General features: G+C 34.8%; 2 protein-coding genes across 2 annotated transcripts in view; one reads left to right on the forward strand and one right to left on the reverse strand.

The window, feature by feature from the left end:
• LOC140676183 (protein Wnt-4) overlaps positions 1-25,242 on the forward strand; it is a 41,725-nt gene extending 16,483 nt beyond the window's left edge. Inside the window, exons 2-7 of the mRNA XM_072910976.1 lie at positions 15,137-15,317; positions 17,764-17,887; positions 18,037-18,194; positions 21,264-21,441; positions 21,616-21,847; positions 22,371-25,242. Coding sequence (XP_072767077.1) covers positions 15,137-15,317; positions 17,764-17,887; positions 18,037-18,194; positions 21,264-21,441; positions 21,616-21,847; positions 22,371-22,572 — 1,075 coding nt within the window. The 3' untranslated portion in view covers positions 22,573-25,242. The remainder of the gene's footprint in view (positions 1-15,136; positions 15,318-17,763; positions 17,888-18,036; positions 18,195-21,263; positions 21,442-21,615; positions 21,848-22,370) is intronic.
• On the reverse strand, positions 24,985-27,967 carry LOC140676180 (uncharacterized). Its single transcript, XM_072910974.1, has 4 exons — positions 27,132-27,967; positions 26,619-26,964; positions 26,238-26,493; positions 24,985-25,790 (listed from the first exon to the last, which is right to left on the reverse strand). The coding sequence occupies exons 1-4, from the start codon at positions 27,497-27,499 to the stop codon at positions 25,282-25,284; spliced, it is 1,479 nt and encodes a 492-aa protein (XP_072767075.1). The 5' UTR covers positions 27,500-27,967; the 3' UTR covers positions 24,985-25,281.
• Between the last annotated feature and the right edge of the window lie 21 nt (positions 27,968-27,988).

A 27,988-nucleotide genomic window follows, 5' to 3' on the forward strand; every position in this document is an offset into this window, starting at 1 on the left:
CGAACCCTGCAGATATGTGCCGGGATGTCGCGTTTTGTATTTTACTCCTTAATATTGTTCTTTGCTTTGCGAGAAAATGGAAAATCAGTATTATATATTCTTCGACACATCCTGCAATGTATTTAAAAGAAGAAATGCAAAATCAAATATTCTCTATTTTGCATTTCTCGTAAAGACAAGATATTATGAAGATACATATTTTTGTAATAAAGCATATCCTTTACATATGTTTCCGCAGCTCTTTCCAAAAGTTATCACAAATTTCCTTCCAGAGCTAATCAAATCTTAGCGAAAAGCCGATCGGATCGGTTGGAGAATTTAATTACACTCATGTGTGATTGTAAATTATCGCGCTATCGACAGGGATGTCAGGTAGGGCACGCGGAAAGGGAGAGAGGGGTGGGCGCGAACGGGCGAGGTAAAGGGAGTGGCAGAGGGATCGCGCTGGTGGTATAGTAATACATTTCGTGTTGTGGTCGCTGTTAGCACCGTTAAACTAGCCTTTACTGTTCCGCCTCAGCCTTTGAACGTCGCCGACTACTCGGTCGCGGCAGCAGCCGTGAGCAATAAAACGCGTTCACCATAAAATGCCGCGTCTCCACTGAGCACTGGGGCTGCGTGACCTCGGCCTGTGTGCCTACGACATACGTTGGGGGCTCTTACCGTACAACCGAGCCACGCTTAGAGACGTGCTCCGACTTTCGTGCGACACGTTTAGTCGCGCGTGCAAAATCTACTGATAAAATTATAGCTACGTATATATAACCAGTGTTTGAAGAATACTAAATGCGGCCTTCTTATTCCGAGTTTTATCCAGTAGAAATTCGTATAGAGTATAGAATATTCTGTCAAGGAGAAAACGGGAAATCTTTGTTGTGTGTGTGTGTGTGTGTGTGTGTGTGTGTGTGTGGGTGTGTGTGTGTGTGTGTGTGTGTGTGCGCGCGCGTGCGTGCGTGCGTGCGTGCGTGCGTGCGTGTGTGTGTGTGTGTGTGTGTGTGTGTGTGCGTGCGTGTGTGTGTGTGTGTGTGTGTGTGTGTGTGTGTGTGTGTGTGTGTGTGTATAATGATAATTTCTAAATAAATTAAATAATATCGAATTTTTTGTAAGAATATTGTTTAATGAAACCTTGATGTTATACTTTTTTTACAAGTCACGATAAATGATTTAGATCTCTCTCTTTCTCTCTCTCTCTCTGTTTAAAATGAAGATTTGAATTAATTTAGAAATTAAATTTCTAAATATAGTTTAAAAAATGATAACTAGAATTTTTATTTTTATTTAAAATAATTAGGTACCTATGTTATATTAGAGATTTTTGTTTTTTACAATAATAAGTCTATAACCGCGTTAGATGAATAAAAACATACATTTTATTATACTTAATACTTTTTAAAAATAATTACGTATATATATATTTGTAGATGTATACAGATTCGTGTGTGTGTGTGTGTGTGTGTGTGTGTGTGTATGTGATTCAAATAGCGATGCTTCTCCATTACAATATTGATTCTTGAAAGAGAACGCGATCGAGTATGACGCGGGTGATCGACCGATTATGATAACTCATTGAATAGGATACGCGTGAAGGGCCGTAAATGTTAAAAATGGTACTTGCGAAAGATCTATTGTCGTTTTAAACATACTCATTTCAAGCGTATTCTACGAAATAATAGATTGCAAGCTAATTATAATATTTTTCTGATAATATTAATTATAATATTGCAAGCTAATTATAATATTTTGTTTTATTTGTTCATTTCATATTTTATATTTTTATCGGTAAAGCGTCATTTGCAAACGCTCATTATACACATAGAATAATCTACTGTTATACACACAAGGTGTTATATGATGCAGAAATCGATAGTCTGAATTTATTGTATCAAAAGAGTAACTTATTTATAAAGTAGGCCGTTTAGTGTGATCACAAATTACGATATAAAAATTGATCATAACGCTCGCACACGAAACAGCGTGGTATAAACGATTTTCTTTTGTAACAAAAATAAGTCAGTCCCTTATCTCGCTCTAATTACCGTCTAATCACCACTGTGAAACGCTGTAGCGAAAATAATGTTGCAAAAAAATTTGTAAATTAAATTAGGATAAACGTATCATATAACGTAATTTAGTTTGTCGCAGTTATTAAGTTTTTAGCGGAACGAGTAACATATACTTTTTAAATATGAGTTACTGGAGAATAAAAAGAATGAACTCGCGCTGCAAAAAAAAAGAACGCCATATACATCCGGCCGTTCTGACTCGTACGAAGCTGACCGTCAAAGATAAAGTACGCTTCCGAAAAATCTCGTCTTTGAAGTGACGCCAAACGCGAGGGCGTTCGTTTAGAAGCGCGCTGCCATGCGTTTACGTATCCTAAGACGAATTTTTATTTCGAGAAACGTATCTCTATCGTGTCTCGCACGCGTTACGTAGAACACGAGCAACAACACACGGAGTAATACATACAAAGCATCACAGTCTCTTGAGTCGTACATTCATTCGGTAGGTTTAAAGATTTTTTTTTAATGGGAAACTTTGTGGAAAAAACTATAAAGTTTTTAAATTTATATATTATCATATATTTGGCAGTTTTAAATGAAGCTTTTTTAATCCAGCGTATAATCATTCGGTCACTTTTCGTTTCTTTTTTTAAGACGTAATTAAGAGTGTTTTAAAAGAGTACAAATGTATAGATGCGCATTTAATTAAAAATGAGTTTTGCTTATTATTATTATTTGGATGATATGATCGCTATATAAATTTCTTATTTTCCTCTTACTCGGTCACGAAATAGCAAGAAATTACAATGTCACGATTTCTCGATTCCGCGGGCCTAGATTGGCCAGATTCTCGGATTAGGGAGACAATAGCTTAATAAGCGGAAAATCCATACGTAAGAAAGGGACGAACGCGGTCGGGTGGGTGAGGAGAGAGAGCCGGTTTAGAGGGTAAACACTGAGGTAATTGGGAGAAAGCATAAAGAATTTTCTGCTAAATTGAGCCGCTTCCGCTGAGATGGAATTTCTCTCGATGGCTCCTGCCTCCCCGACACGGCGACGTGGCCGCAATGAAAGTTTTCCAATAAGAAACGAAAGAGCTAATCAGACTTTCTCATGTTGTACCAACTCGGGGAGGCTCAATAGTCCGTGTACCTATGTTTACGTCTTTTAGCCGAAGGTCTCTTTCTTTCTCTCTTTCGTACTTCCTTTCATTCACAATCAGTGCGCAAGCCGAACTCTTTTCTCTGTTTTATAGATTCCCTGGTTCAATTTTTGCCGCGCGCTTTTTTTGCTATCATCTTTTTATTACTATACTTCTATCAGCAAGAAAACATATTGAAAATGCGCCGATTTCAATCATTCGCTTGTGATTTACTTACGATCGATGCGAAGAGTATCTCTATATAAAACGTTGGTCTTTTTTTCTTTTGAAAACATGTAAATCTCGATCGCATAGAAGACAATATTTTGTTGCTACAACTGTCATGCATGACAGAAATATACAAAAATATGAATAAATAAAATAATAAATTAGAGATATCGTGAGAGATATAGAAAATTGTCGTAACTAACGAGCTCACACTCGTAAAATGTTCATTTAGACAAAAATCGAATTGTCATGAGAGCTTAAGGCATCCGGTAGATCTGTGAGGCTTTTTATGACATATACTTTAGCTTTTGTACGCGATATTTGTATGATCTAATATTGATTTTACGATTAAATGTATGATAAATTTCGCGATGTTTTTATATATGTGATTTGGAACGCCTCGTAGGATCATTCGATCGCGGAATTCTGTCTGTTTCTGAAGCCTCTTTGAACCTTAAGTTGACATTGATGTATGTGATTTACGGTATTATATTATTTTATTTTACGCTTACATTTTATTTGAGTTATATACCGAAGATTTATTGAGCGCGGCTGTATGCGCAAAAGTTATTTTCCCATTTGTCGACGATTATTCTCAGCGTACTTGCATCGCTTTGATCCTTCCCGACAAGCAGACAAAAAACTGCACATCGAAGATATGGCGTGGCTGTGGTTTCGTGCTCGCAAACGCGTTGAAATTACCGTCAGTAGCTTTAAACAACCCGAATAATTTTGACCTAATGGTATTGAATATTCGTAAATGGGTCTTTCTATTGCACTCTACGTCAATAGGTATACACATTTTTTCATAAAAATTTTCAGACTTTAGAAATAATGTATACGGATTATAACGTTTACGGATTGTGTGAAAATTTTTTGTTATATATATATCTATTTTATATTATTTATAAATCATCTTTATAAAATGTATATAAAAGAAATCTCTTTATTATACTTTTATAAACTAAAAAAAGGTATTGTTGATAACTAAAATATTTATTAATGCATGATACTTTCCGAATTTAGACGATTGAAGCATTCGAGTGTGATGTCGACCATTTTCGCCCATAAATTTCCCACGCGAAAAATACACGCCCGAGTTCAGTTCTAGCCCACCTTATATGCGGTCCGTGTAAATCCCCATAAGCCAATAATGGGTTCGTACTAACGAAATGGTTTCGAAGATTTGAGGAACGCGGCGCACAAAGCGCGCCGCCACTTGCCAAGCTTTGCAAGATAATTGTCTTCTTAGCGAAGGTATATACGTACGTATATATACCGCGAGAGCAAAGAGAACGGAGAGGAGGTATGAATGGTACTTTCACATACGGCGACACATACAGGACAGAATAAATACTGTGTCGGCGGCTGTATACGTTGTGTCTCACATCAGAGTCATATATACACGGCGGTTGAGAGTGCCAAAGCCATCCACTCCAATCTTTCACTTCTCATTTTAACAGGACGATTGCTTTCAATAAAAGTATTTTATTTGTGCAAAAAAAATAACACTTTATTTGCAGGAAAAAAACGCACTTGCAATAAATTTTGGCTTTTTTTATATTAATATCATGTTTGATCAACAATAAATTACGAGATGTGATGCTATTGAGGCTTCTTTATAAGATATGTGTATAATAACCCATAATTTTAATGAAACATTCTTTCATCAATTTATTGTTTCTTAAAAAGGATATGCAATATACGTACTTTCACAAACTTCAATAAATTAGCACTCAATTATACCGTACGTATGTTTGATTTTTTGTAATAGAAATAACAGGTTTAAAAAAGGTTTCGAAAGTGCGATCACTAAAACTATTATTGTACAATATCATGCAATTCACGAATAAAAAAACGTAAATATAGCTTGTGATTGGTGCTCTTATATCTCATAATGAGCTGATTAATATAAAAAGCTTAAATATTTTTATTATTTAATTTTTTCAACATTTTCTTGATATGGTAATTTCGCAAATTTTGGGATATCCTATACATATATCAAGCTAATTCTACGAATAAATAAAAAAATTAACTAATGTATTATTGCATATTCAAAATTTTACGAACTCTGTGAGATTTATATGCAAAGCTGTTGAGATAAAAAATAATTTAACATCCATTCTTGGTATGATGTGAAACGGCGAAATTAAAGAATACAACTTGCGCATAAAATATACAAATACATATATATAGAAATTATACAAAGCGATTTAAATGTTCAAAGTAAATCATATTTTAAAAAGTAATTATTGCGAACAATTGATTTTTTATTTTACATTGCTTTTCCTTCAGAAATAAAAAAATAATAAAAGAAATTGCAAAATTTCCGAACAATTTGTTTTAAACGTAAATGTGTTTAAAATATGATAAATAGGAATTTAATTTTCATATAAGTAGATAATACGTCTAAAGAAAAAACAAGAGAAGGAAAGAAAGAATTATACATTTTGACAACAAAATATTGAAATATTACATACACTATACATATATATAACTATTAAATATATAAATATTTTATTATTATTTTAAAAATATTTCAAAATAAAAAAATATTTTATATTTCACTATACATAATATTTGTATATAAGCACAGCGAAAATGAGCAAACAAATAATTTTACAAAAATAAAAAATAACATAATAAATTAATAAATTATTAAATAAAATCATAAAATATTTACTTCTTAATTACTCTGATATCTCTTCGGACCTCTTCTCTCTCTCTCTCTTTTTCCTTTCTTATATATTTATTTTTTGCTGCTCTTTCATGGGACTCATTTGACAGTCACTCGCGAAAACACAACTAATTATGATTGCACGCGTACTAATCATAATAATACGACGATAAGATGCACTTTACATTATATTTACGACATTAATTGCACACTATACGGAAAAGTGTAAAAAGTATAAAAATCACGTACTTCGGAAGCTAATACGATAACACATTGAGTAATCTCGCATCACTACCTTCCCGCTTGAGTCTGACTATGCGAATGATGACGGAATGAATAAAAAATAGCACGATATAGCAAAGACGCTATATTATAATTTATATTATAATAATTATAATAATAATTCACACGGCAAAACTCGAGCGGCAATGTAACGATGAAACTTTTCAATGTGTTGTTGTATTACGTATTTTTCAAAGTACGTGATTTTTGCATTTTCTTCCGTGCGATGTGCGATTAATGTCTTAGGTGTAATATAAAGTGAGATACGATCATCGTATGTCTTGTGCGTGCGCGATCATAATTATCCGTGTTTTCACGAGTGAATGACGTGTAAGTGCCATGAAGAAGCAAAGGATAAACAAGAGAAAGGAGCTCTGGAGACACATCAGGGACTTTGGAGTAACCATGAGGTAAGCAATTTATAATTTTGTTAATTTATTATTTTTTAATTTGCAGAATTACCTATTTGTGCTCTTATCTTCGCAGTAATAACAAACTTTATATTACACTTTATATAATACACCTTATATGTATGTATAATGACAGAAATCATGAAATAAATTTAAAAATAATACAAAAAAGATTTGCTTTATTGCTACTTCAATAAATTATGTAGTAATTTTACTTTTCAATACACAGAAAAAAAAATGTTATCAAAATTTAAATTCGTCGAACGTTTCATTATCATATAAGTAAATATTTATTTTAAAATTACGTTATGATATTTCTTATCATATTATTTAGAATAAAATATATATATATGTTTTTAAATTGCAACTAATCTGTTCAATATTTTTCTTCGTTAATGTATTATTATCGACTCTTTTTCCTTGCTGTCCTATCTGTCATTGTTTATTTTTCATTTTATTCTACCGATTTTTCTTCCTTCTCTCTCGTCAAGATTTTTTCTCGCTGTCCTTTTCGCGGCGAGTGGGCGGTGAGTGACAATTAGCATACTCGCGTGATCAAAGCGGTAGAACGCGCGCGACAAGAATTAACGATCACCAACAAGACGACATCTCTTTCCTCACGCGAACACACGCGATGAATCGCGTGCCCTCGCTGATACTTAGATGACACCCACACTTGTACTCGATAATTCGCGCGTGGATGCGCGAATACCGGATCTATGACCGCTACTGACGCAACCCGGGAATCGACGTGCCAACGTCGTCGCGTGTGTCAGAAATAGCCAGCGTACGCGCAAGATGAGCAGAATTATACGGCGGAAACGCTCCCGCTGTTCATGATCATCGCGGTTAAACATGTAAAATCAAATTTTTCGAGAGAGAAACTCAAGATTTTAGGTGATAAAAGAGAGAGAAGTAATTATCATTGGAAAAAATCCTTATAAACATACACGTATGTGATAAGTGAAATATAGTGAATGGAGAGATGAAAAACTTAAAATCTTTCAGAAATCTCGTAAATTTTGAAAAATGTTTTTTTAATTTTTACTTAATGTTAAATATTTTATCTTTAAGCATAATCAAATATGTAATTAATATATATAATATAATTTATATTAATTATTAGACATTAATTAATTATAAATATATTAATGTTGAATAAAAACTGACAGAAATAGTGGTTGTAGTATAAATAAATTAAATCTATGTTAAATAATTGTATAAATAATTAATTGTGATAAAAGATGATGCAGATTAATATAACTGAAATTGTTATTAATATTAATGTGTGTATGTCAAAACGTAATAGTTCATCCAATTAATGTTCAAAGTAGATACTTATAGAGATGTGCAGGAACTCTGGATTATTTTCGGACATAACTAAAGAGAAGTACGAAGAGGTAGGATATTTATGGAGGATTGCCGACATTTTCTTCCTTTTTACTTTGAAAATGAAGGCCTCTATGCAAAGCGCTTTACGAAAATGCCTTGATTTATTTTCAGTCGCTTGCAGTGTCTGTCATATGGACACTGTAGATCAGCGTGGCGCCTCATCACGTGTGTTGGTATACTCTGATCTTTCGGCGTTAATTACTCGCTTACAGCGCTCGTTACAACGTTTACTGCGTTCCTTCGTCATTCTTTTTCTCTTGAAGCAGTGCAAATTTTGCAAAGTCGTTATTTTTTTTTAGAAAAAAGGTTATATCTTTGCCGAGAATTGACTTTTCATCAATCATAAAACATTGCACACGCAAACAGAAAAAGAAAAGATTTTTTAAAATTATTTTTTGTTTTTAAATTATATTTTTCGAATTTCAAATTTACGAATATGTCTCTCTGAAAGAAATCCAACAGTTACATCTAGAAGTAACATAATGTTTCCGATATTTTTCGATAGATTAATTGTTGAAAATATTGGCATTACATGCCATGATTTTCTTTTCATTAATAAATGCGAATTTTTTTTTTTGAATCACGTAACATATTTATTTTTGGCAACGTCGCAATTAGAAAAAATGCAAGTATATCTTATTTCTCCTCCTTCCGCTTCTCCCCTCCAATTCCATGAGCATTCTGAAATGCAAATCGCACGGTGCGGCGCAATATGCTAATGCAACTATCGTGGTATCCGACAACATTTGTCTAACCGAGCGTTAAGATCCTGCCAGGGTACTCGCCGACTCCTTGTTTCACGCGTGAACGACCCTTAACCCGGCGCAACGAAAGCCTGAACCAACATGGGGGAGGGCTGTTTTCGCACTACGGCTATGAAGATATCCGTATTGAGTCGGAGAACGTAAGCCAGATTGATGTATCGCGTACGAGAGAGATTTATCGAAACGATATTTATCGGTGACGACGTCTGACGGATTTTTCAGTAGACGATGATGTAAAATGTATGTACTTTATTTTCAGCATTAGATATAGATATTCGCATTTTTCGTTCTTTTATATTTTGATTTTCTGAAAAGATTAAATCTTTCATACACAAATTTTGAGAAATATCTTTACAAATTTCGATACATATATAATTATAAAGTCATTAATATAAATAAATAAAATATAAAATTACTTATACCTATATGTTTTATTTATATATACAAGGAGTTGTGAACATATCGGATGAAAATCAGAATTAATTTCAAGGATTAATCCGTTAAAAGCTCAAATCTGTGATAAAGTACATCTGAAAAAATATGCGTCTCATATTTTAAGCTTCTCTACATGTCCGAAGCTCATCATGAACAGGGCCCGTTGCCAACGTTTCCTTGTCACGAACTTCGAGGCAGTTTGCCTGGCGGAAGCAATCTCTTACTGACACACTGCACGCTCGCACATTTGTTTACGCGATTCAAGACGCGAGAGGAAGGCGGATAAATAACGAGCACTTTTGCAGAATGAATGTTTCGCGTTGCTGTACATCTTGCGCTACGCTGATTGATCCGAAAGGATTAGTGTGTCAGCTGATCCGTAAAAATTTGAAGTTCTATCACACACATGAGCGATCGTGATAAAGAATTGATAAACTTTTTAAAATTGTAAATTAACTAAAACTAAATTAAGTAAAACTAAAATAACCAAAAAAAAAAAAAAAATAATAATACATAATTGGAAACATAAAATTTTGCATTTTAAACTTAATTTTTTCGAAACTGTTCTACTTGAACAGAGTCGAAAGAGTTTTTGCAGAAAATAATATCTAATTATATTTTAATTTAAATTTGCGAAAGAATGAATCAGTTTCAAAATATTTACAATTTCACTCAATTACATTTTCTTCTGGCAAAGAATATTAAATATATATGTATCTCCAAATTCATTATAACAAATGTTAGATAAAAAATTCTTTGTAGACACACTACCGCAACATTCCTATCTTAACCGCTCTAATTAGCGTTCCCTTAGCGAATACGCCCGAGGGAGCGATAGGTTTCCTTCCGTTATCCCCCTCACATTAGCTGTACCGCAGTCTGCGGAGGTCAAGTCAATCCGTTGACGCGGTCGAAAAATTACCGCGGGCAAATATCCTCGAGCGAATATACATATACGCGTATTGCCGCTTGTTCCCCTCGCTTGTTACCGTTACGCAGCGAGGGTGAGATCGAGGAGTGCGTGTACGCGCGGGAGCGTACGCACGAGGGACTCGTGCGTACGCTCCTTTCGGTAATCGATACTAATTAGAATGAGGCAAAGTTTCGGATCGTGTACCGGCGCTCGCTTCAATGGTCGCGCTCGCGTTCATTCCCTCCATTCCCGTCTCTTCCGAGGTAGGGGTGGGGGAGGAAGGGGGTTAATACCGACGAGACGTACCTACGACGTATTGTAGGCTTTCGTAGAATTTATCCGGCCATTATATCGGCGGCTGTGAGTGAGTGTTCTCGACATAAATGGGCCCTATCACTGTCACACGAACAAAGGACGGCCCCGACGTGGTTATGACGGCAACGCGATACCGCGCTTTCGAGTAATAATATAATAATCGCAGTTGTTTCGTCGTTGTTGAACCGCGGGATCGTCTCGTCTCGTCTCGTCTCGTCCGTCCGTCCGTCCGTCCTCTAAACTCTCTTTCCGTTCCAACCACATGAATAGGGGAAGAGAAAACTGCTTGAAGCTTTTCTCCTTCGCGATTATACCGGATACATCCTGGCGAACCTGAATATGGATTTCATTTCTTTCATATCGGCGCTTTGTGCAATTATTTTGCCCCGCTTGCCCTTTATCATCGCTGCCACCCCCCATCTTCTTTGAATATACGCTTGTCTTCTCTACGGCGTGCGTGTTATTCCTTTCCATCCGAAGCGTATAATTTTTTTTCATATACTTTATCATGTAAATATTGGTTTTTAAAAACAAGTTTTCTCTGATGAGAGAAATATATAATAAAAAAAACTATTTGACATAGCGCGTATTTTTCAAGAATAATATTCTCAATAGTTCTGCAATGAAATATAACCTTGTTCAAAACTATAAATTTTTTTTTTAAACTTGTAAACATTTTGGAGATTCACGAGCGAGCGAGATTATAGTGTAAAAAGTTTAGATGAAAAATTTGTTAAGGAAAAAAATAATTTGATATAAATAAAGGACAAAATGTAAATCCAAACATAAGATCTGTAAAATGTTCGTAGATCGTAGAAAATCTCCATTTTCTCAATCAGTGTGTGTAAGTCAATTCTTGTAGGGACAAAAGATTATAAGCAGAAAGTGATGGTCTCCCCATCGTTCGTTTCCCGGCTGTTACGTCCTTGACCGCTTTAACCGATCGGCCGATATCGATTTTGTGAGTGCTCACCGCAAAACTATATATCGGTTATCCGAACAATCAGTCGCTTCCGCTTACGACGCTGTCAATTACCATCGTCAGCATAGATTTTTTTAAAACGAAAATTTCGGAGAACTATGAAAAGAATATAGCGCCGTCAAAAATTTTAAAACGGTCACAATAAAACCGGAGATAAGCCTAAAGTGTCTGAAGTACATAAGACGGCGCAAGCAGTTAAAACTGACGACGATAATACGTCAGTAACGCTTGATGTTATGTATAAGGCGTTTTAAGAGATGCGATATCTATGATAATATCCCTAAAAGATATTTTTATTGTAGATTTTATTTATATTTCTTTTTAGATGTCAGATATATTCGAGATAGCATAGAGATATGTACTCGGCATTTTTACGGAATAAAAGTATCATCAAGTATCGAATGCTTCACGAGTATAATAACGAAATAGCCTCCGCTTCTCTTTATCTTGACGGCAATATCGGACGAGACTGTTTCGATCAGGGGGAGGAATCGACTGTTTGACGAGAGGCTTATCCTTATCGTAAACACTGTTTCTCGCGATGCAGCCGCAGAAACGTTGCGCGCGTTTGGATTCTGACTTCTGACTCGTCGTGAAGATCGAACGCGTCTGTTAGGAATGTTTCGATCTCTCGAGGAGGGTAATCCTGGTTACGAGGAGTGCCACGACATCTCCGAGTACACAAGATAACACTCCGAAACGAAAAGGAGGGAGAGGGAGGCTGGGGTAGGATCTCGCCGTTGAGTATCCGTAAAACGCGCTCTCGGAAGGGTCGTAAACCGTATCCAAACAAACCTGAAATAGCTGGTCGACTGCGACGGAATCTTGACGAGTCTCGCTGACTGCTGATGCCAGCATCAGCCGACACCGCGTCTGTATTCTCGGCTCGCAAATAAATAATAAACGTTACACGCACTGCGTCGCTAGTCCCTAGTCAAAAGCTGCGCCCTAGACGAACTATCATCGACTCCTTTACGACTGACGGGTGCTTTAGAAAACGGCCAACGGATGAGAACGAAAGTATCTGGTTCGCGGATAAAGTGGTTACAACATGTTCCATGGGCTTTTCTAAACGCTCATGCCTCCATAAGATATATTTTGAAATTTATTATTGCTATATACATATATTTTTTTTTCTATAAGAAGTCATTTTAAATATTAATACTTCTTTTATATCTTTTAATGTTGTATCTGATTTAAAATACTTTGATAAAAAATTGGATATATTTTTATTCTAATTATAATAATGATAAAAAATATTGATAAAATATAAATAATAAAGAAACCTGATATCTTTTTCAATCTATTTTCTGCAGATATATATATATATATATATATATATTCGGCAGAGATTAAAGGGATGATATATTTTTTATACCATAATGCCTCTCGAAAAAAAATCCGTTGTTTAAGATTATATATAATTACATTTCCAGTTGTTGCGGTAACGTTAATTATCATTTCAAATAGCAAATGCGTTTTAGCCACTTTTTGAACGACCCTCGCTTTTTCCTATCGATACCATGACCACCGTCTGCTTCCTGTTAGTATCCTAAGGGCAGCTGTGAGCGCTTCTGAGCCCTAAAACCACACCCTCGATTCTCATTAAGATTTACCGTGTAAACGAGCGTTGTCCGCGTCCGTACGGTGCTACTAATCGAACCCCTCGAGCCGAAAGAATTGAAAACTGTGGAGCCGACGCGTTCGAGGCTTTTAGGAGAACGAGATCGCTTGGCGTTTAAGAGCCTCAAAGCAAGGAAGTGGAGGCAGTCTGGTCGATTTACATTTAATGAAATTGCTATTAGGTGTCGACACAATTATCAGTAAATTAATTTGAGCTCGATTAAGCATTACAACTACACATTAAAAATTAAAAAAAATCAAATAATTATAATAGATAGACTCTCAATCGACAATTTTTTGATATAATATAACTTTATATGTAGAATGTGCAAATTCTCTATCAAAACAAGATTCTGTTGAAATTATTAAAGAATATAGTCTTTTCATCCTGTCGAATTAATTCAAAAAGTTCTATATTTTCAGAAAGTCAAAACTTAGTCAAAAACTACTTGACTTTTAAGAATAAATTTTAACTTATCTGAGGATTTGCCATTCAAATTAAAATTGCGATAAGATATATTGTCTATAATATTTTAATAATTAATATAATATAAATTATATAAAATAATATAATATTAAAATAATTAAAATAATATAATTTAAATATATAAATATCCTCCTTTCTTGTTTTATTGAATTTGAAAAAATATATTATTTATATTTACATTAAATGTCTAGAAATCAAGAAAATGCGTAAATCGATATGGTGTCCCTTAATTAATCAAAGAAATAAAAATGAGAGATCTTTTTAAGACAAATTAAAGTAAGATTATCAATTGTTTAAGAGAATTTAGTTGAAGAGCCTAACTCACTTGCTTGGCTTTCCTTCTGACTTTGTTCACGACGAGGCTACGGCTTCTCTCCTCCTCCCCGTATCCTGTATTCCCTCCCGTTCCCTCCTGGCCGCATTTCACCCCCCGTGTCTCATCCTCTCGGGCCTCTCTACGTCCTCTCCCCCTCTATAATTTTCACCCGAATACCTGCTCTAATTATAGGTGGTTCGTCACGGCGAAGAGTGAGTATCTTCTCGTAGTGTCGGTAGCTCGCGCGCACGGTTCTCCATTCCGCCGTGTATATATATCGTTGTAAGATATTTTATCGTGTCTCGTAAGATGATCCACGGCGCGTCGGCCACCGAGTTCTCTCGATAACGGACGGCGCCGGCTTACCTTGGATCTGGACGGTTGGCTTGGCATCCAAATCGGAGTTGGTAGTTAAAGCGTTCGCGACGAAGGACGCTGTCATCGAAGATCGTGCGTTCTAATCGTATACGCGGTAAAATTATCGCGCGTGAATTCTCAGCAAATAATTAATCAAATATGATTGCCGATTTCTCAGGTTTAATGACGATTAGGTATGAAATTAGATTAGAAATGACGAAGAAAAGTTAGTTAGAAAATATGGAATGACGAGTTGGAAAAGAAAAAAAGGAAGGATTTTGGAAAGGTTGTGGAAAGAGAAGGAAAAAGAAGAAAGGAAAAAAATTATTAGTTATATAAATAATAAATGTGATAAATGTGATAGTAATGGCTGTGAATAGTAAGTGTAAGTTGCACATAAAGACTTAGTGATAAGATATAATTGTGAGATAGATATAGAACTGAGTGAAACTGTACGGAGGAATGAGTGTGTATATATTGTAAATCAAGTCCCTTCTTGGCAAAAGCTTGAAGTAATTAAAGATTATTATATACGATTGTCGATTTTTCATTTAGCTTTCCGATCGATAATTATATACTCATAATCAATTGAAAAACTAATAGTATCGTGTGGACGAAATATCGTTCGAGAAAGACAAGCATAGATTTAATACGTCGTCCATTCGCGATGACCCACTATTTAGCGGCGCACCTAACCCGTGTGCGATGAAGCGGGAATTAATTAAATTAATCACTCAATATTGTACATATATGTATATGTATATAATCGCGTCATTACGTTATTTCAAGGCGCGTGTTCTGGCTTTTATAGGTACTTGGGGATGGAGCCGAGGCTGACATCCGGCTCGATCCAAGGGAGCGGCATCGACCCGCAGACGCAGATTGCCGGCGCGGGTGTGATCGGTCCAGCGAGTGCCGAAAAGAACTGTAAAAACGTGCACCTGACCGCCAAGCAGCAGGCAATATGCTCCCGCTCGCCACCCGTCCTGCAGGTATTTATTTCGTCGCGGGCCGAAGGGTCTCGCAGCCTTTTTTTTTCTCTCTCTTTCTTTCTCTTTCTTTCTCTCTCTTTCTCTTTTTCCTTTTCTTTTTCTTTTTCTCGGATTAATGCCCGGGGAAGCACGCGGCTAATTCGATTCGCGGGACCTACGACCGCGTGCCGAACGAATGTATCGTCGACCTTCGCCGGCTGATCGTTGTCCGAAATTGTTCGAATCGCTTCTGAGAAAGCTTTCAGTAGATAGTTTCACTTCTTCGTAATAAATAGATTAATGTGTCATGATTAGCGGGCATTAGTAGGCATTTCTAAGAGAAATCATGAGAAAATTATAGGTTTCGTGCCGCGTGTAGCGATAATTTCCTTTCTGATAATTTATTAAGCTTGAATTTAACCTTCTGTAAATTACCGAGCTACTATGGATTCCGAATCTTCATGTTAATTTAATTATTTTAAATTACATTTCTTGTTATTGTTGTAAATGAATTGAGAGAGTTGTAAAAATTTAATGACTCGAAAAATAAGATACTTTTTAACATCGCGTAAAATTTTTATTTAAACGAGTAACCAAATGTTTTTTATTAACGAAAAAGATATTTAAAAAATTTATTTTTTGCAAAACTAGCTATATCTGAATTTAAAAATTGAATTTTCTCTAAAAATTTTATTTTCTATAATTAAAAAAAAAATAACCATCGCGAAACTAATACACAAGTGTAAAGATATAAAAATGCTCATTTTTTTATTTTAAATAATTATTGAGATTGCATCTTGATCACCGCGCACGATTATTTAGAATGCTATTGTTCTTTTCTCTTTTAATATCTTTTCTAATTTTCTATTTTGATATTGTTAAAATATACACATTTTATTTAAAAAAATGTGTTTTTAAATAAAATATTTATATATATAACACAGATGTTTAAACGTATTTTAATTTTCTATTAAGTAGATTCGTATAATCTTTTGTTGAAATTACAAAGAAAAGAATTAAGCAACGATTATTTGCTGTCAAATATATATATTTTTTCCTATTTCAAACAATACGTTTTGTAAAACTAATTGTGATTCCGCTTGTTGCGGAAAAGAGAAAGTACTTCTCTCACGACGGGACACATTACGCGGCATACAAGAATACAAAGAATTATCGCTATATTCACGACAGTAGGATAGCTAGGTATAAACTTCTTAAGCGGAACAAATTTATTTTCTAATCGGTATAATGCGGTTTAGTTTCGGCACTGATCGTGACAAAACGAACGAGCCGAACGTTGTGTGCTTCACACGCTGCTCCGAAATCGCATTTACCTTTCCTTAATGCACAAAACTTGTCGGAGGGGTGAACAAGGGAGAAGGAAGAGAAAAGGGGGAAATGGTCTAGGAATCTATCTAGGTGTACCTAGGTAAACCTGAAGAAACTCTCGAGGCACGATATATCTCTTTGAACACTGCCGACAGGCCGACAGCACGGTCTCGCTTTTCCGAGTGTAGCTTTACCGACGAAAGAGCCGAGCATGAATATTCATATGTCAATCCGGCTATCGAAGTTTAATTTTTTAACGAGCAACCAAACCCGTTAAGAGACAGTTGAATGCTTTCCATCGATGTACCTACGGAATGTCCGTCTGATATCGACGATATAACTTATTGCTGTTGCCGTGATTTATACGGATATTAAAGCATGTCGCATCTGTACGTGTTTTTGCATGTTCTCTAACTAAAATTGCAACCTGAGGAAGTTATATTTTAAGTCTTGTAGGTCACCCATTTTTTTTGCTTTGTTTCTGATCACGTGTAGGTCACAGCTTGAAAAAATCTACAAAACTTTATGTATATTTCTTGACATTCATAGTAAATAATTATATTTAACAAAAAGTTAAAAAATAAATTTAAAAAATCTTTTTATTGATTAAGGCTTTCGAGATATTCTATCGGATTCTGTCTATTAAAATATCGATAAAATATCAAAATGTAACTTTTAAGGATTAACTTCATGATACAGAGTTAGTTATTAAATAATAATTTTCAGCATATTAGTAATATATTTTGAAATTGTTAATTACATTCATCATAAATTAAAAAAAGTATTAATAAAAATTATTAACAGAAAAAATCAGCGGATTTCTTTTATGGAAATTATGTTAAATAATAAATTTTCAAATTTTTTTAGTATAAAAAACCTATATCTTTTTTCATATATTATATAATATATTTTTCAATTTTAAGATGTTGATTTTTAATGCATTTTTTAGGACATGCTAATTTTTATGCAGACAAAACTATACCGCTGATCAATATTCTACAGAATTACAGACGTAAAATAAAAAAAAAATTATTTAAGAATTGGTTTGTTTGATAAGTAGCGAGTAAACATTTCTTTTTTAAATATTCGAAAACGGCATTTCTTTTGATATTCTTAGCTTTCACCGTTTTACTTGCAGGCAGTCAGCGCGGCCGCTAGGCTTGCCATAGAAGAGTGTCAGCACCAGTTTAGATCAGCGAGATGGAACTGTTCCGTCAGCCCGGAAAATCCCGAGAACGTGTTTGGCGGCGTCACGTTAGTCAGTAAGTGCTCACGGTTTGATGCTTGACCATCACGTGTCGAATGTATCGTTTCTTAGAGTTACTTGCGCCAACAGACTTGTAACATCAAGTACCTCACGAGTGGTTAGCTTATATAGCGTGCAACACAAAAAAATGCGTACGTTTCGCAGATAGTCGAGAGGCCGCGTTCATATATGCCATATCAGCAGCCGGGGTCGCTTACAGCGTCACAAGAGCCTGTTCCAGAGGCGAGCTCACCGATTGCTCCTGCGACAATCGAGTGAGATCACGACGTCCGAACAATTGGCAATGGGGAGGTTGCAGTGAGGTAAGAGTGTTATATATATTTTTTATATATGTATGTCTTTATGTATCTATGTTCGTCCAATTATTAATGTAATTTTTCCTCATGATATACAATAATGATTTATCGATTTGATAAGAATATTTTATATTACATTAGAGACCGTATATTTTATATTATATTAGCAATCTAATTATCTATTTGTTTATCTGAAATATATATTCCATTTATATTATTACTTCAAAACTTCTCACTTTTATATAAGAGATTTCGATAAATAATTCAATTTTAAATATCATCGTTTCGACAAATATTTCAATATTAACTAACGTTTTTATACATATTTCGATGTGATTAATATTGTATACTTGAAAATTGCGTTACAAATGATTAAGACTCGTGCATCGATAATTCTCCGACATTCTGCCGCGCTTTCCCTGTTGTCTTTCACCGGCATTTCTTTTGACGCGAATTTTAATACTACTAGCTTGAAGACAAAGCTCGAGCACAGTAAACAGATGCGTTTCATGCGAACGGCTGACCCCTTGTAGACATTGCCGGTTTACAAGGGGATTAAGGGAGCTAAGCTTGTTAAGTTGCAACAACCCACACCGCTCTTTTCCCCTACAATCCGGACACGTAACTTACTTGAACATGAGGACGAGTTTGCAAACACATGTAGACGTGCAAAGATAATTACATGTATACGTATATACTGTCACATAATCGGAATACTCATGAATTTAAATATTAATAAATCATATAATGTGTATTTTATATTTGTGGAATATAACAATGATTCGTATCATTTCATAATTATTTTTAATTGTGAATTAATCATATACATATAAGGAATATTAGAAGCATCATTATCAAACTTGATTAGCATGAATTTGCAATAATTAACATGTAGAAATATTTCATGTTGCGAGAAAAAAATAATTATTTTCAACAGAAAATGATTTTCTTCTTACACTTCTCATTTTATTTGTTATTTTTCTTTTCCTATTCTATACATATATAACATCTATTTGTCAAGGAAACTACCACGTGACGAGAAGATCACGTTTTAAAAAAAGTTCTTATCTAATCTCGCGCGCAAATTAAGGTGTTAAGAAAGTTAAGATAAAAGAACACGTAAAAAATTAAGGACAAAGGAGAAATCGGATATATCTTAACGAGGATAAGTTCAGTGAACAAATGGTACGGATAATTGATGACAGATCTTCACAATCAGAGGTAATGATGTTTACTCACCCTCGCCTTATCTCGGAGCAGTCACACGATGGTTTACTTTAACTGGTCTATCGACCGAGAAGCCGGGGAAATTTTCATAATTATCCAACGAGCTGTAAACTGTAAGGATAATTGAAAAATTCTTTATAATCGATCGTCGGTAATATCATGATAATAAATTCGCATTGCGTGCTGGCTTTTACAATTAGTCGAGTACGGGATGCAAAATATATATTTAATACAGATATTAATTTAGAATAATCATGAGAAATATATTATTCGATAAAGGCGTAAGACTTTAAAAATTTATATATTCTACCTTATTAAATTAATAAAATTATCATCAATTCAATATATACATATAGTATCACTTTTTTTAATTATGAGAGATGACGCATATATAATGATATCGCCATAATTAATTAAAAAACGACAAGATATATATCCATACATACTTGACCGTGCACTCGACGAAGAAATAAACGGATGCAGTACACATTTCGATCCATTGTTGGCTGCAGGCAGAAGAATGGATTATTGATGTTGAAATCACTAAATATCGAATGACAGCGAATACAAGTCTTAATTTCGTTACGACACTAAGTCCGGCACTTCACGAGACACTCGCGAGAATCTTTCGCGCGGAAAATTCACTTTTAAACACAGTTAATAAGGGTGATAAATACGGAGCGATACGAATCCGTTGATCGTCGACCGTTACATTATTGTTGATATTGGTGATTCGAGAATCGCAATTGCCAATCTCGAGAAATATCGAAACGACCGAAGTGGCGAACCAATCATGAGCTTTTATCGCGTGACGTATGTACATACGTCAAAACGATTTGAATGCTTCGACGACTAGTCGTGAAATTGAAAAAAATGACACCGCGATTAATCGTAAGTAATTTAATATACAAATACAATTCAAAATATTCTTTAAATAAATATTAGAAATAACTTAGATCAGTGTAGAATGAATTGCATTAGTTTCTTTCACATAATTTAGAATTGTTTATATATTAATAATAATAATGTAATGTATTGCAATATTTTTTGCGCAACCTTGAAATAGCGTCTTGAATTTAATCATAAAAATTACTTATCACGTACAAATAAATACCATTAAAGATCGCCCTTTGTCGGACTTGACGTGTAAAAGGCTGTCATCGATAAGTCGACATGTATGGTGCCGTTCGAAGGAGGGAGAATGACATTACTCACGGAAAGGATTACGTTTAGACAGTATCTGACAGCGAAAGTAAAGAGGGCACGATATAATCTTAGCTTGTTGACATGAGTCGGAAAACATTTGAAAATGATAAAGTACACAATAATATACTTGAAATATTAATATATAATACAAGGTGATATTTTTTAAGGGGATCACACAGAGAGCTTAATTACAAAAATTTTATGTCTTAATATAAAGTTTCTTTGAATGATGTATGCGTTTATTTAACTTATATGCATTCAACTGTACAAAACTTACCGCGTATACACGTATTACACATTTGTTACCACGAATATCGTCCGTAAAGCTAGTTCTAAAGTTACAAAGCTGGAGGTCTTTAAACAGTATATTCTACACGAAATCCTCAGCATACAAGTTTAGGATCTATTCTCTTAATCTCCATAGCTATTGTAGGTTCATTGTTGAAATCCGCAAATGAAGGAAATTCAGAAAGTAACAAGAATTTCGGAAGCATTCTTATGAGACGTCGTTTTCTTTCTAAAATATTTGTAGACGACTTTGACAATATGTTTTTTATCCTTAAATATTTTTGCTATATATAAAAGTTAATGCGTTATTTAGAAAAATGTATAAGAAAACGTATGATTATTTGTTATACGCAGGATATACACTTTGGTGAAAAGTTTTCGCGAGACTGGTCCGACAGTGGAGAGGAACCGGTAAAGGAAGGCGTCTTGCACGGGCCGAAAGGGTTGGCTGGCCAGCTGATGAGGAAACATGATAGCGAGGCTGGTAGACGTGCAATTCGTTCTAGGATGCAGCGCGTATGCAAGTGTCACGGTGGGTAACGAGACTTTAATAAGAGATCTTGTACGTATATCGTTGGACGGTTTTGTCTCAACAAAAACATAATATATCATAATTTTTTTCATTTATAAGTACGCGACTTGCATATCTTCTTTTCTGCATCTACCGTATATTCCTTTTATTTTCCCTTTCTTCTTTTGGCCACAGGCATGTCCGGTTCGTGTAGCGTGCGTGTGTGCTGGAGAAGACTTCCGGCGTTCAGGATGGCCGGAGTCGCTCTGGCAGCTTTGCACGAGGGTGCCGCTCTGGTACGATTGGCTCAACGTGGTGGAAAAAGACCAGCCAGGCTCAGACCAGCGCGTCCTGATCTTAAACGACCGAATAAGACGGACCTAGTTTATCTCGAGGACAGTCCTGATTATTGTGAAAGGAATCTTACGTGAGTCTAATCGCGCTGCACAAAAACATATCGTTTTTTGTCATCTTGACTTCCAGTAATATATTATTTTGCATTAGTGTAATAATTAAAAATATAATTATTATATTATTATTATATTATTATTATTATTATATATAAATTTTACAGCTTCAAAAAATGAAAAAATGAAATGTATATTTCACCCCTTTAACGCTGATGTAAAAGATATTGTATATCACAAGCGTTTCTTACGTATACCTACAATATAAATCACAAAACATGCAAGAAAATTTTTTTTGAAAGTATAATCATTAATATATATCTCACGCTTTATTATATTATTTTATCACACAAATGAAATAATTTTATGGAAAATGCAAGAATTTCGGCAAATGTAAGAATTTCTTTTTGTCTAAGGAATTAATTGAAAAATTCTTGCTAGCGTCGACGCCGTTCTCCACATCATTATTCTGTTTCTATAAATTATTATTATACGTGGTTTCGCGACATAATAATTAATACTGCCATTTTATTCTCTCCGCAGACTCGGTATTCCCGGTACACGAGGAAGAATATGCAATCGGACGTCTCCTGGTCTTGACGGATGCCGGCTGCTGTGCTGCGGCCGAGGCTACCAGACGCGAGTGCGAGACGTCACCGAGAAATGCAAGTGTCGATTCGTCTGGTGCTGTCATGTAAAGTGCGAGTTGTGTCGACATACACGAGAGGAACATGTGTGTAACTAGAGGGTAAATGCATTCCGGAGTTCGTTCGGCCTATCTAAAGGAACGCACTCACATTTCATTCTTTAAGTTTGAATTAATTATTCGTTGTCATACTTTACATTGTATTCTGGTTAATTAACGCCGCAAGAGGCTACACAACAATACGTTGCTGTTTCCGCCTGATATGATACGTAATAAGTTCAATTCTTCAACATCTATTAAATCACATAAGCAATGCACAGTGAACGCTCTTATTGAAGCAAATACTTTGAAAAATGTGAATTATGATACGAGAGCATTATGTTTGACGTTAAAGCATTTGTTTCTATAAGAGACTATAAAAAATATATGCAAAGAATTATGAATACAATATATAATACGAATTGTATATTATAATTCGGTACACGCGCATCTTTTCACAAAATAGATGATTTTGATTGTACTTTTTATTAAAAGCATTTGCTTCACTGTTAGCCATATATGTATATGTATGATCTATCGATTTAAAGATCATTTTAAATAGCTAGGATACGTTTCTATATACCTACGCTATAAAGAAATTCGAGTGAAAGTCCCCCCCCCCCCCAATGATCAAGATATTCTCAGTATTATTATTATTATTATTATTATTATCGTACGGCTAATGTAACGATATGCTTGCGAAGTTGCTGTTGCGTGGCTTATCATAATGGTTTGATTGTCAGGTGCCACATTACTTACGCGAACATTAATGCATTGAAAGTCAATGTGTTACTTTAATTTACATTTAATCGCGTAATATTATCTTGACTCAGACGTACCGCAAAGGAAAGATTTAAATATTCCAGGAACACATTAACACGCATGTCACGCATGCTCGCTTTGCATCATCGAAGTTGCGTGATCTGACAATTTATAAGTTTTGAAATAACAATGCGAACTCATTGTATGACATCAAGTTCTTATCATCTCTCTTTTTCGACTATTATTAATATATACATACATATATATATATATATATATATATATATATATTTATTTATTTATCTTATGTAATTAATATATGCGTATTCTTTTAGCAAGAATCGAATAATAGATGATTTCGTGAAAATTTTATCTAGATTTCTCTTCATGTAACATGTTTACGCATCTTGCAATGCTCCATATCGCGCCTTGATGTGCCAATTTAATGTTTCCAACAGGAAGAAAGAGAGCAAGAAATAAAGAGGGAGAAAAAGAGCAAATGAGAATATATTATAAAGCAAAAACGTGGTATAGAGACCATGATTACACGAGAATTATTTCTCTTGCGCTCTCGCACATATTAGTGTATGATTACGCAAGGGATTACACGAGTATCCTATTTATGTCGAAGTACAGATCTTCACAGGTATACCTCACAGGTGTATACCAATGTTCTCTAGTGCATAGAATCTTTATTTTGCTCAAGTACAGAGCAAGATTCGCTATATGCCGGGCACGAGAATGAACGATGCGAATCAGGAGGAGACACGATGCGTCTCCTCTCAATTTCTTCAAGCGAAGCAAAAATACACCCCCAAATTTTCGCGCCTTGACTTGCACGAATCGGGAACAATTTTGCCAATGAATGTAAATAATGTCTCACCGTTTTTTCTAGACTTTACGACCGTAATTAATTATCGTTGTATATATATATAAGCGTTATGTATCGGCTTCTCGTTTAGAAAAATTATTGCGTCTTGCGTTCTTCGCGATTCACACGAAACATATAAACCATCCGCGATTTTATCTCACTCTCTGTCGCTGTTTTTTATATATTTAATATACATATACATTTATATATAAATGCCCGCTTTATTGTATGCCGCGTTAATTTAAGCCGGCAGTCTAGTCATTTCACAAATTCTCTAACCCATATCAGCCGACATTTGTGTTTATAGCGAATGTCACGCACTTTCTTCGGCCAAATTATAATAGCATAACGCATCGCGCAATTATTATTTCAGAAGATATATACATATATTGTTATTATTATTTTAAACTAGCTATTAAAGATTAATGCAATAATACACTTTGCTGAAATAAATTTACTGTATTATCGAAAAGATATATGCAAATACAGTACCTTTATACAACATTGATATACTATTTAGTTACGGAAAAATGTGTTTAGAGTGTATTAGTAAATTTCTACATGTATACATATAAAATTACTTAAAAAATCTGATTAATTAGAAATAAAATTTGACGAAAATTCGATGATAAAGAAATCGCATAGTGAATATCATGTGAATATTAGCAATTAACATATTACTTATTTCGCGAGGCTGCATATATCTATTATGGCTTATTTGTTTAGGATACGGCCTTAAGCAATGCATAGTAGATGCATCGCGATTCGTCCGTAATATTATAAGAATTTAGCGATAAACGTGAACACGGTAATACGCTCATGTCAACGACATACAGAAATCAGTATTGACAAACTGTGTAATTTATTTTCTTCACGATAATACATCACATCATTGTACTCGTAGTTTTCTCAATTGTATATTATGAGAAAGTATATTCTCGTAATAATAATAGTAATGATAACAACGTCTCTTCGCGCTCTAACTAGTTTGTAAAACTAGTTAGGTAAATCCTAGTTCGTAAAACATTTGTATTCGTATGTACCTGTATTCTACGTGCATTTATATAAATATATACCTATACAAAAATGTCCACAAATACATACGTATCAAATCGAATCTTGACGTAATATTACGCTCATCGCGTATACCGACCCTTTGATTTCTGCACTTTGTTGGCCGTAATTAGGTATCGCGTGACTACCGCACTGCCCGTGGAAACGATTCCGAAAATCACGCCTACCAGAAGACCGACGAAGAACTGGATATCCTCCGTAAGTGTCCTCGTCTGGCTCTTTGGTCTGTGAAACTTTCTGACGTCGTCTTTCGTCCTCGCGACGTAACGTAGCCAATAAACGAGTCTGTCAGAGGCGGGATTGAGTCTGTCGCGTATCGCCAAGGAAACTTTTCGTGCGTTCTCGCGGTAAGTGGCTGTCTCGTGCATCTCGTGCACAAGGTTCGCCAGCTCCTCGGCCGAGGCGTAATCATTTTCCACAGAGCGAGCGAAGCCCAACTCGACTCCGCGGGCAGTATTGTGAGACTCGTGCGTATCCCTTGGCAGACATATCATAGGTGTCCCGTGAAAGGCAGCTTCCAAGAATTCCGTATCGGCACAATGACTCAATATCACTCGAGTTCTGCTGTAACCTGTAAGAATGGAGCAACAATATTAAAAGAAAGTGAATGTTCTCGCACGCTATTGTCATATTATCCTCGCGCGAATATTCAATTCAATAGTGCTTTGGAAAGACCTTATATTTCGCCAAACATGTATTCTACTAAAGTAAAGTAAACTAGATAAGTAAAGTAGAATCTAGATTCATTGCTTCCTTTTTATCGTTAAATGTTTTATTGTTGGCAGAGAAATAAGGGTCCTTCCGATAAGAATCTCTTTGATATAAAATTTGAGTTTACTTCAATAAAAAATTTCATCGGTATTATAATATCATGTAGATATATGCTACAGTTTATACTTATAATTAATGTTTAAATATTAAAATACTTAATTTTTAATCACCCAAGAGTTATGTTTTTCTCAAATTCTTGTAAAAAAAAAATATTTCTTTTCTTTTTAACATATAAATTATACCTTACCTATAAGGTCTTGTCGGTCAATATCTCCGCGAATAAAAAGATTTTCTGGCACAGCAACATTTATATCGTCCTTGTTAATTCTCCACACAATGGCTTGACCTTCCCTACCTTTAGGCAATTTATTCGCCAATTCTCGTATTAATGTTTCATGATTCTCGTCTAATAGAGCAACAATAGTACCCATTCTATGTTCAACCAATAATTTTTGTAAATCCCCAGATAAGGGAAGTGCTCCTCTACAATGATGACAGCCAACCTGTTTAAACAGATATTAAATTATTATATATATTTAAAATAGTTTGCAAGTATGTAATAGTTTACAAGTTGAAATATTTCAAGTAACATAATAAGAAAATAAAGAACAATGTGCAATTTACAAACCTCCACGAGTAATTGTGTCAAAAATGCAAAATTGGAACGCAAAACTGTATCAGCTCCCCAAAGTACTAGACGGACATCAGAATAAAGATGATCTAAGTCAAAATTAACATCTGGTAGATATTTGGTTGCTAATTTTAAAGCAGGAGTTAGATAGCCATTTTTAGTAGTGGAGACTATAGATCTCCCTGCAAAACTCGTTGAGAGTCTTGACCAAACTCCGCCATTATGTATTGGTAGAGCAACTTTGGTACATTCAAATGCATATAATTCTTCATCTGGATTCTTTATCCAAATTACTGGAATGGATTCAATATATTTGACAAATGGAAGTAAGCAGCCATCATGTCTAGAAAATGAAAAAACAGACATAATATATATGCACGTACATATAAAATATTAATATTCTATAGAATTATAATAACACTTTTCATACATAAACATACATGTATACAGAATGGTAGAAACATGAAAATTAATTATGAATAATTTTGAAAACTCTTAAAATCGATATACCTGAATGCTGGAAATATGGTGAATGTAGGCTGAAATTCTTGTATCTTTTTTAATATATTTTCATCTCTGAAGAAATTACTGCAGGTTTCTAATGCGCGTGTATCAACAGACACCGATTCATCAATATTAACATTTAATTGCAACACTTCAACGTCAATTAAATTATTATAAAGGTCATTAGCAGCGTAAGACGGTATTATCAACGTCGTGTCAATCCCTTGATCCGATAAAGTATTGGCTAATAACGATAAATCGTACACGCTCTCAAACGCGACAATTAGAGCTGACAGAGGAGGTGCTATCAGAATCGAGCTACTTGCAACTCGAAATAAATAAAAACACATAAATAAATTAATTAGAGTCAACATGATAATCGTATATGAGTTATACTTATATAAAACGACATATAATAACGATATATAATTTTTTAAAATATTCAAATAAGTAAACTTTGATTTATCACAATTTTTATAAAATATCTTTTTTTCCAAACACACTCGTTTAATTTCCAATAATTAAATCAGAGTAAAGTCTAGAGATTCGACGCTGGAGTCGAAGAGCAGTTCCTCGTTATTTCTGATGCCAACACAACACGGATCGGCGTATGAATAATTCTCATTTGAACGCAGAACGCCTGGGAAGCGAGCGATAACAGTGTAAGGCAGTCAGACGTCAGACAGTCAGGCTCCAATTTTCCTCGTGGACGTAGGAGTATCAGCTGACAGCTGACACTTTATGCCAATGCCGGCTCCCGGCTCCCCCGCCGAGAAGCGGGAGATATCTACTTTACCATAAACGGCATAAACGTGAATTCGAATATATATATCATTTTGATTATTACCCCACGTGATAATTTA

The sequence above is a fragment of the Anoplolepis gracilipes genome, chromosome 2 (genome assembly GCF_047496725.1).
Source record: "Anoplolepis gracilipes chromosome 2, ASM4749672v1, whole genome shotgun sequence".
Taxonomy (NCBI): domain Eukaryota; kingdom Metazoa; phylum Arthropoda; class Insecta; order Hymenoptera; family Formicidae; genus Anoplolepis; species Anoplolepis gracilipes.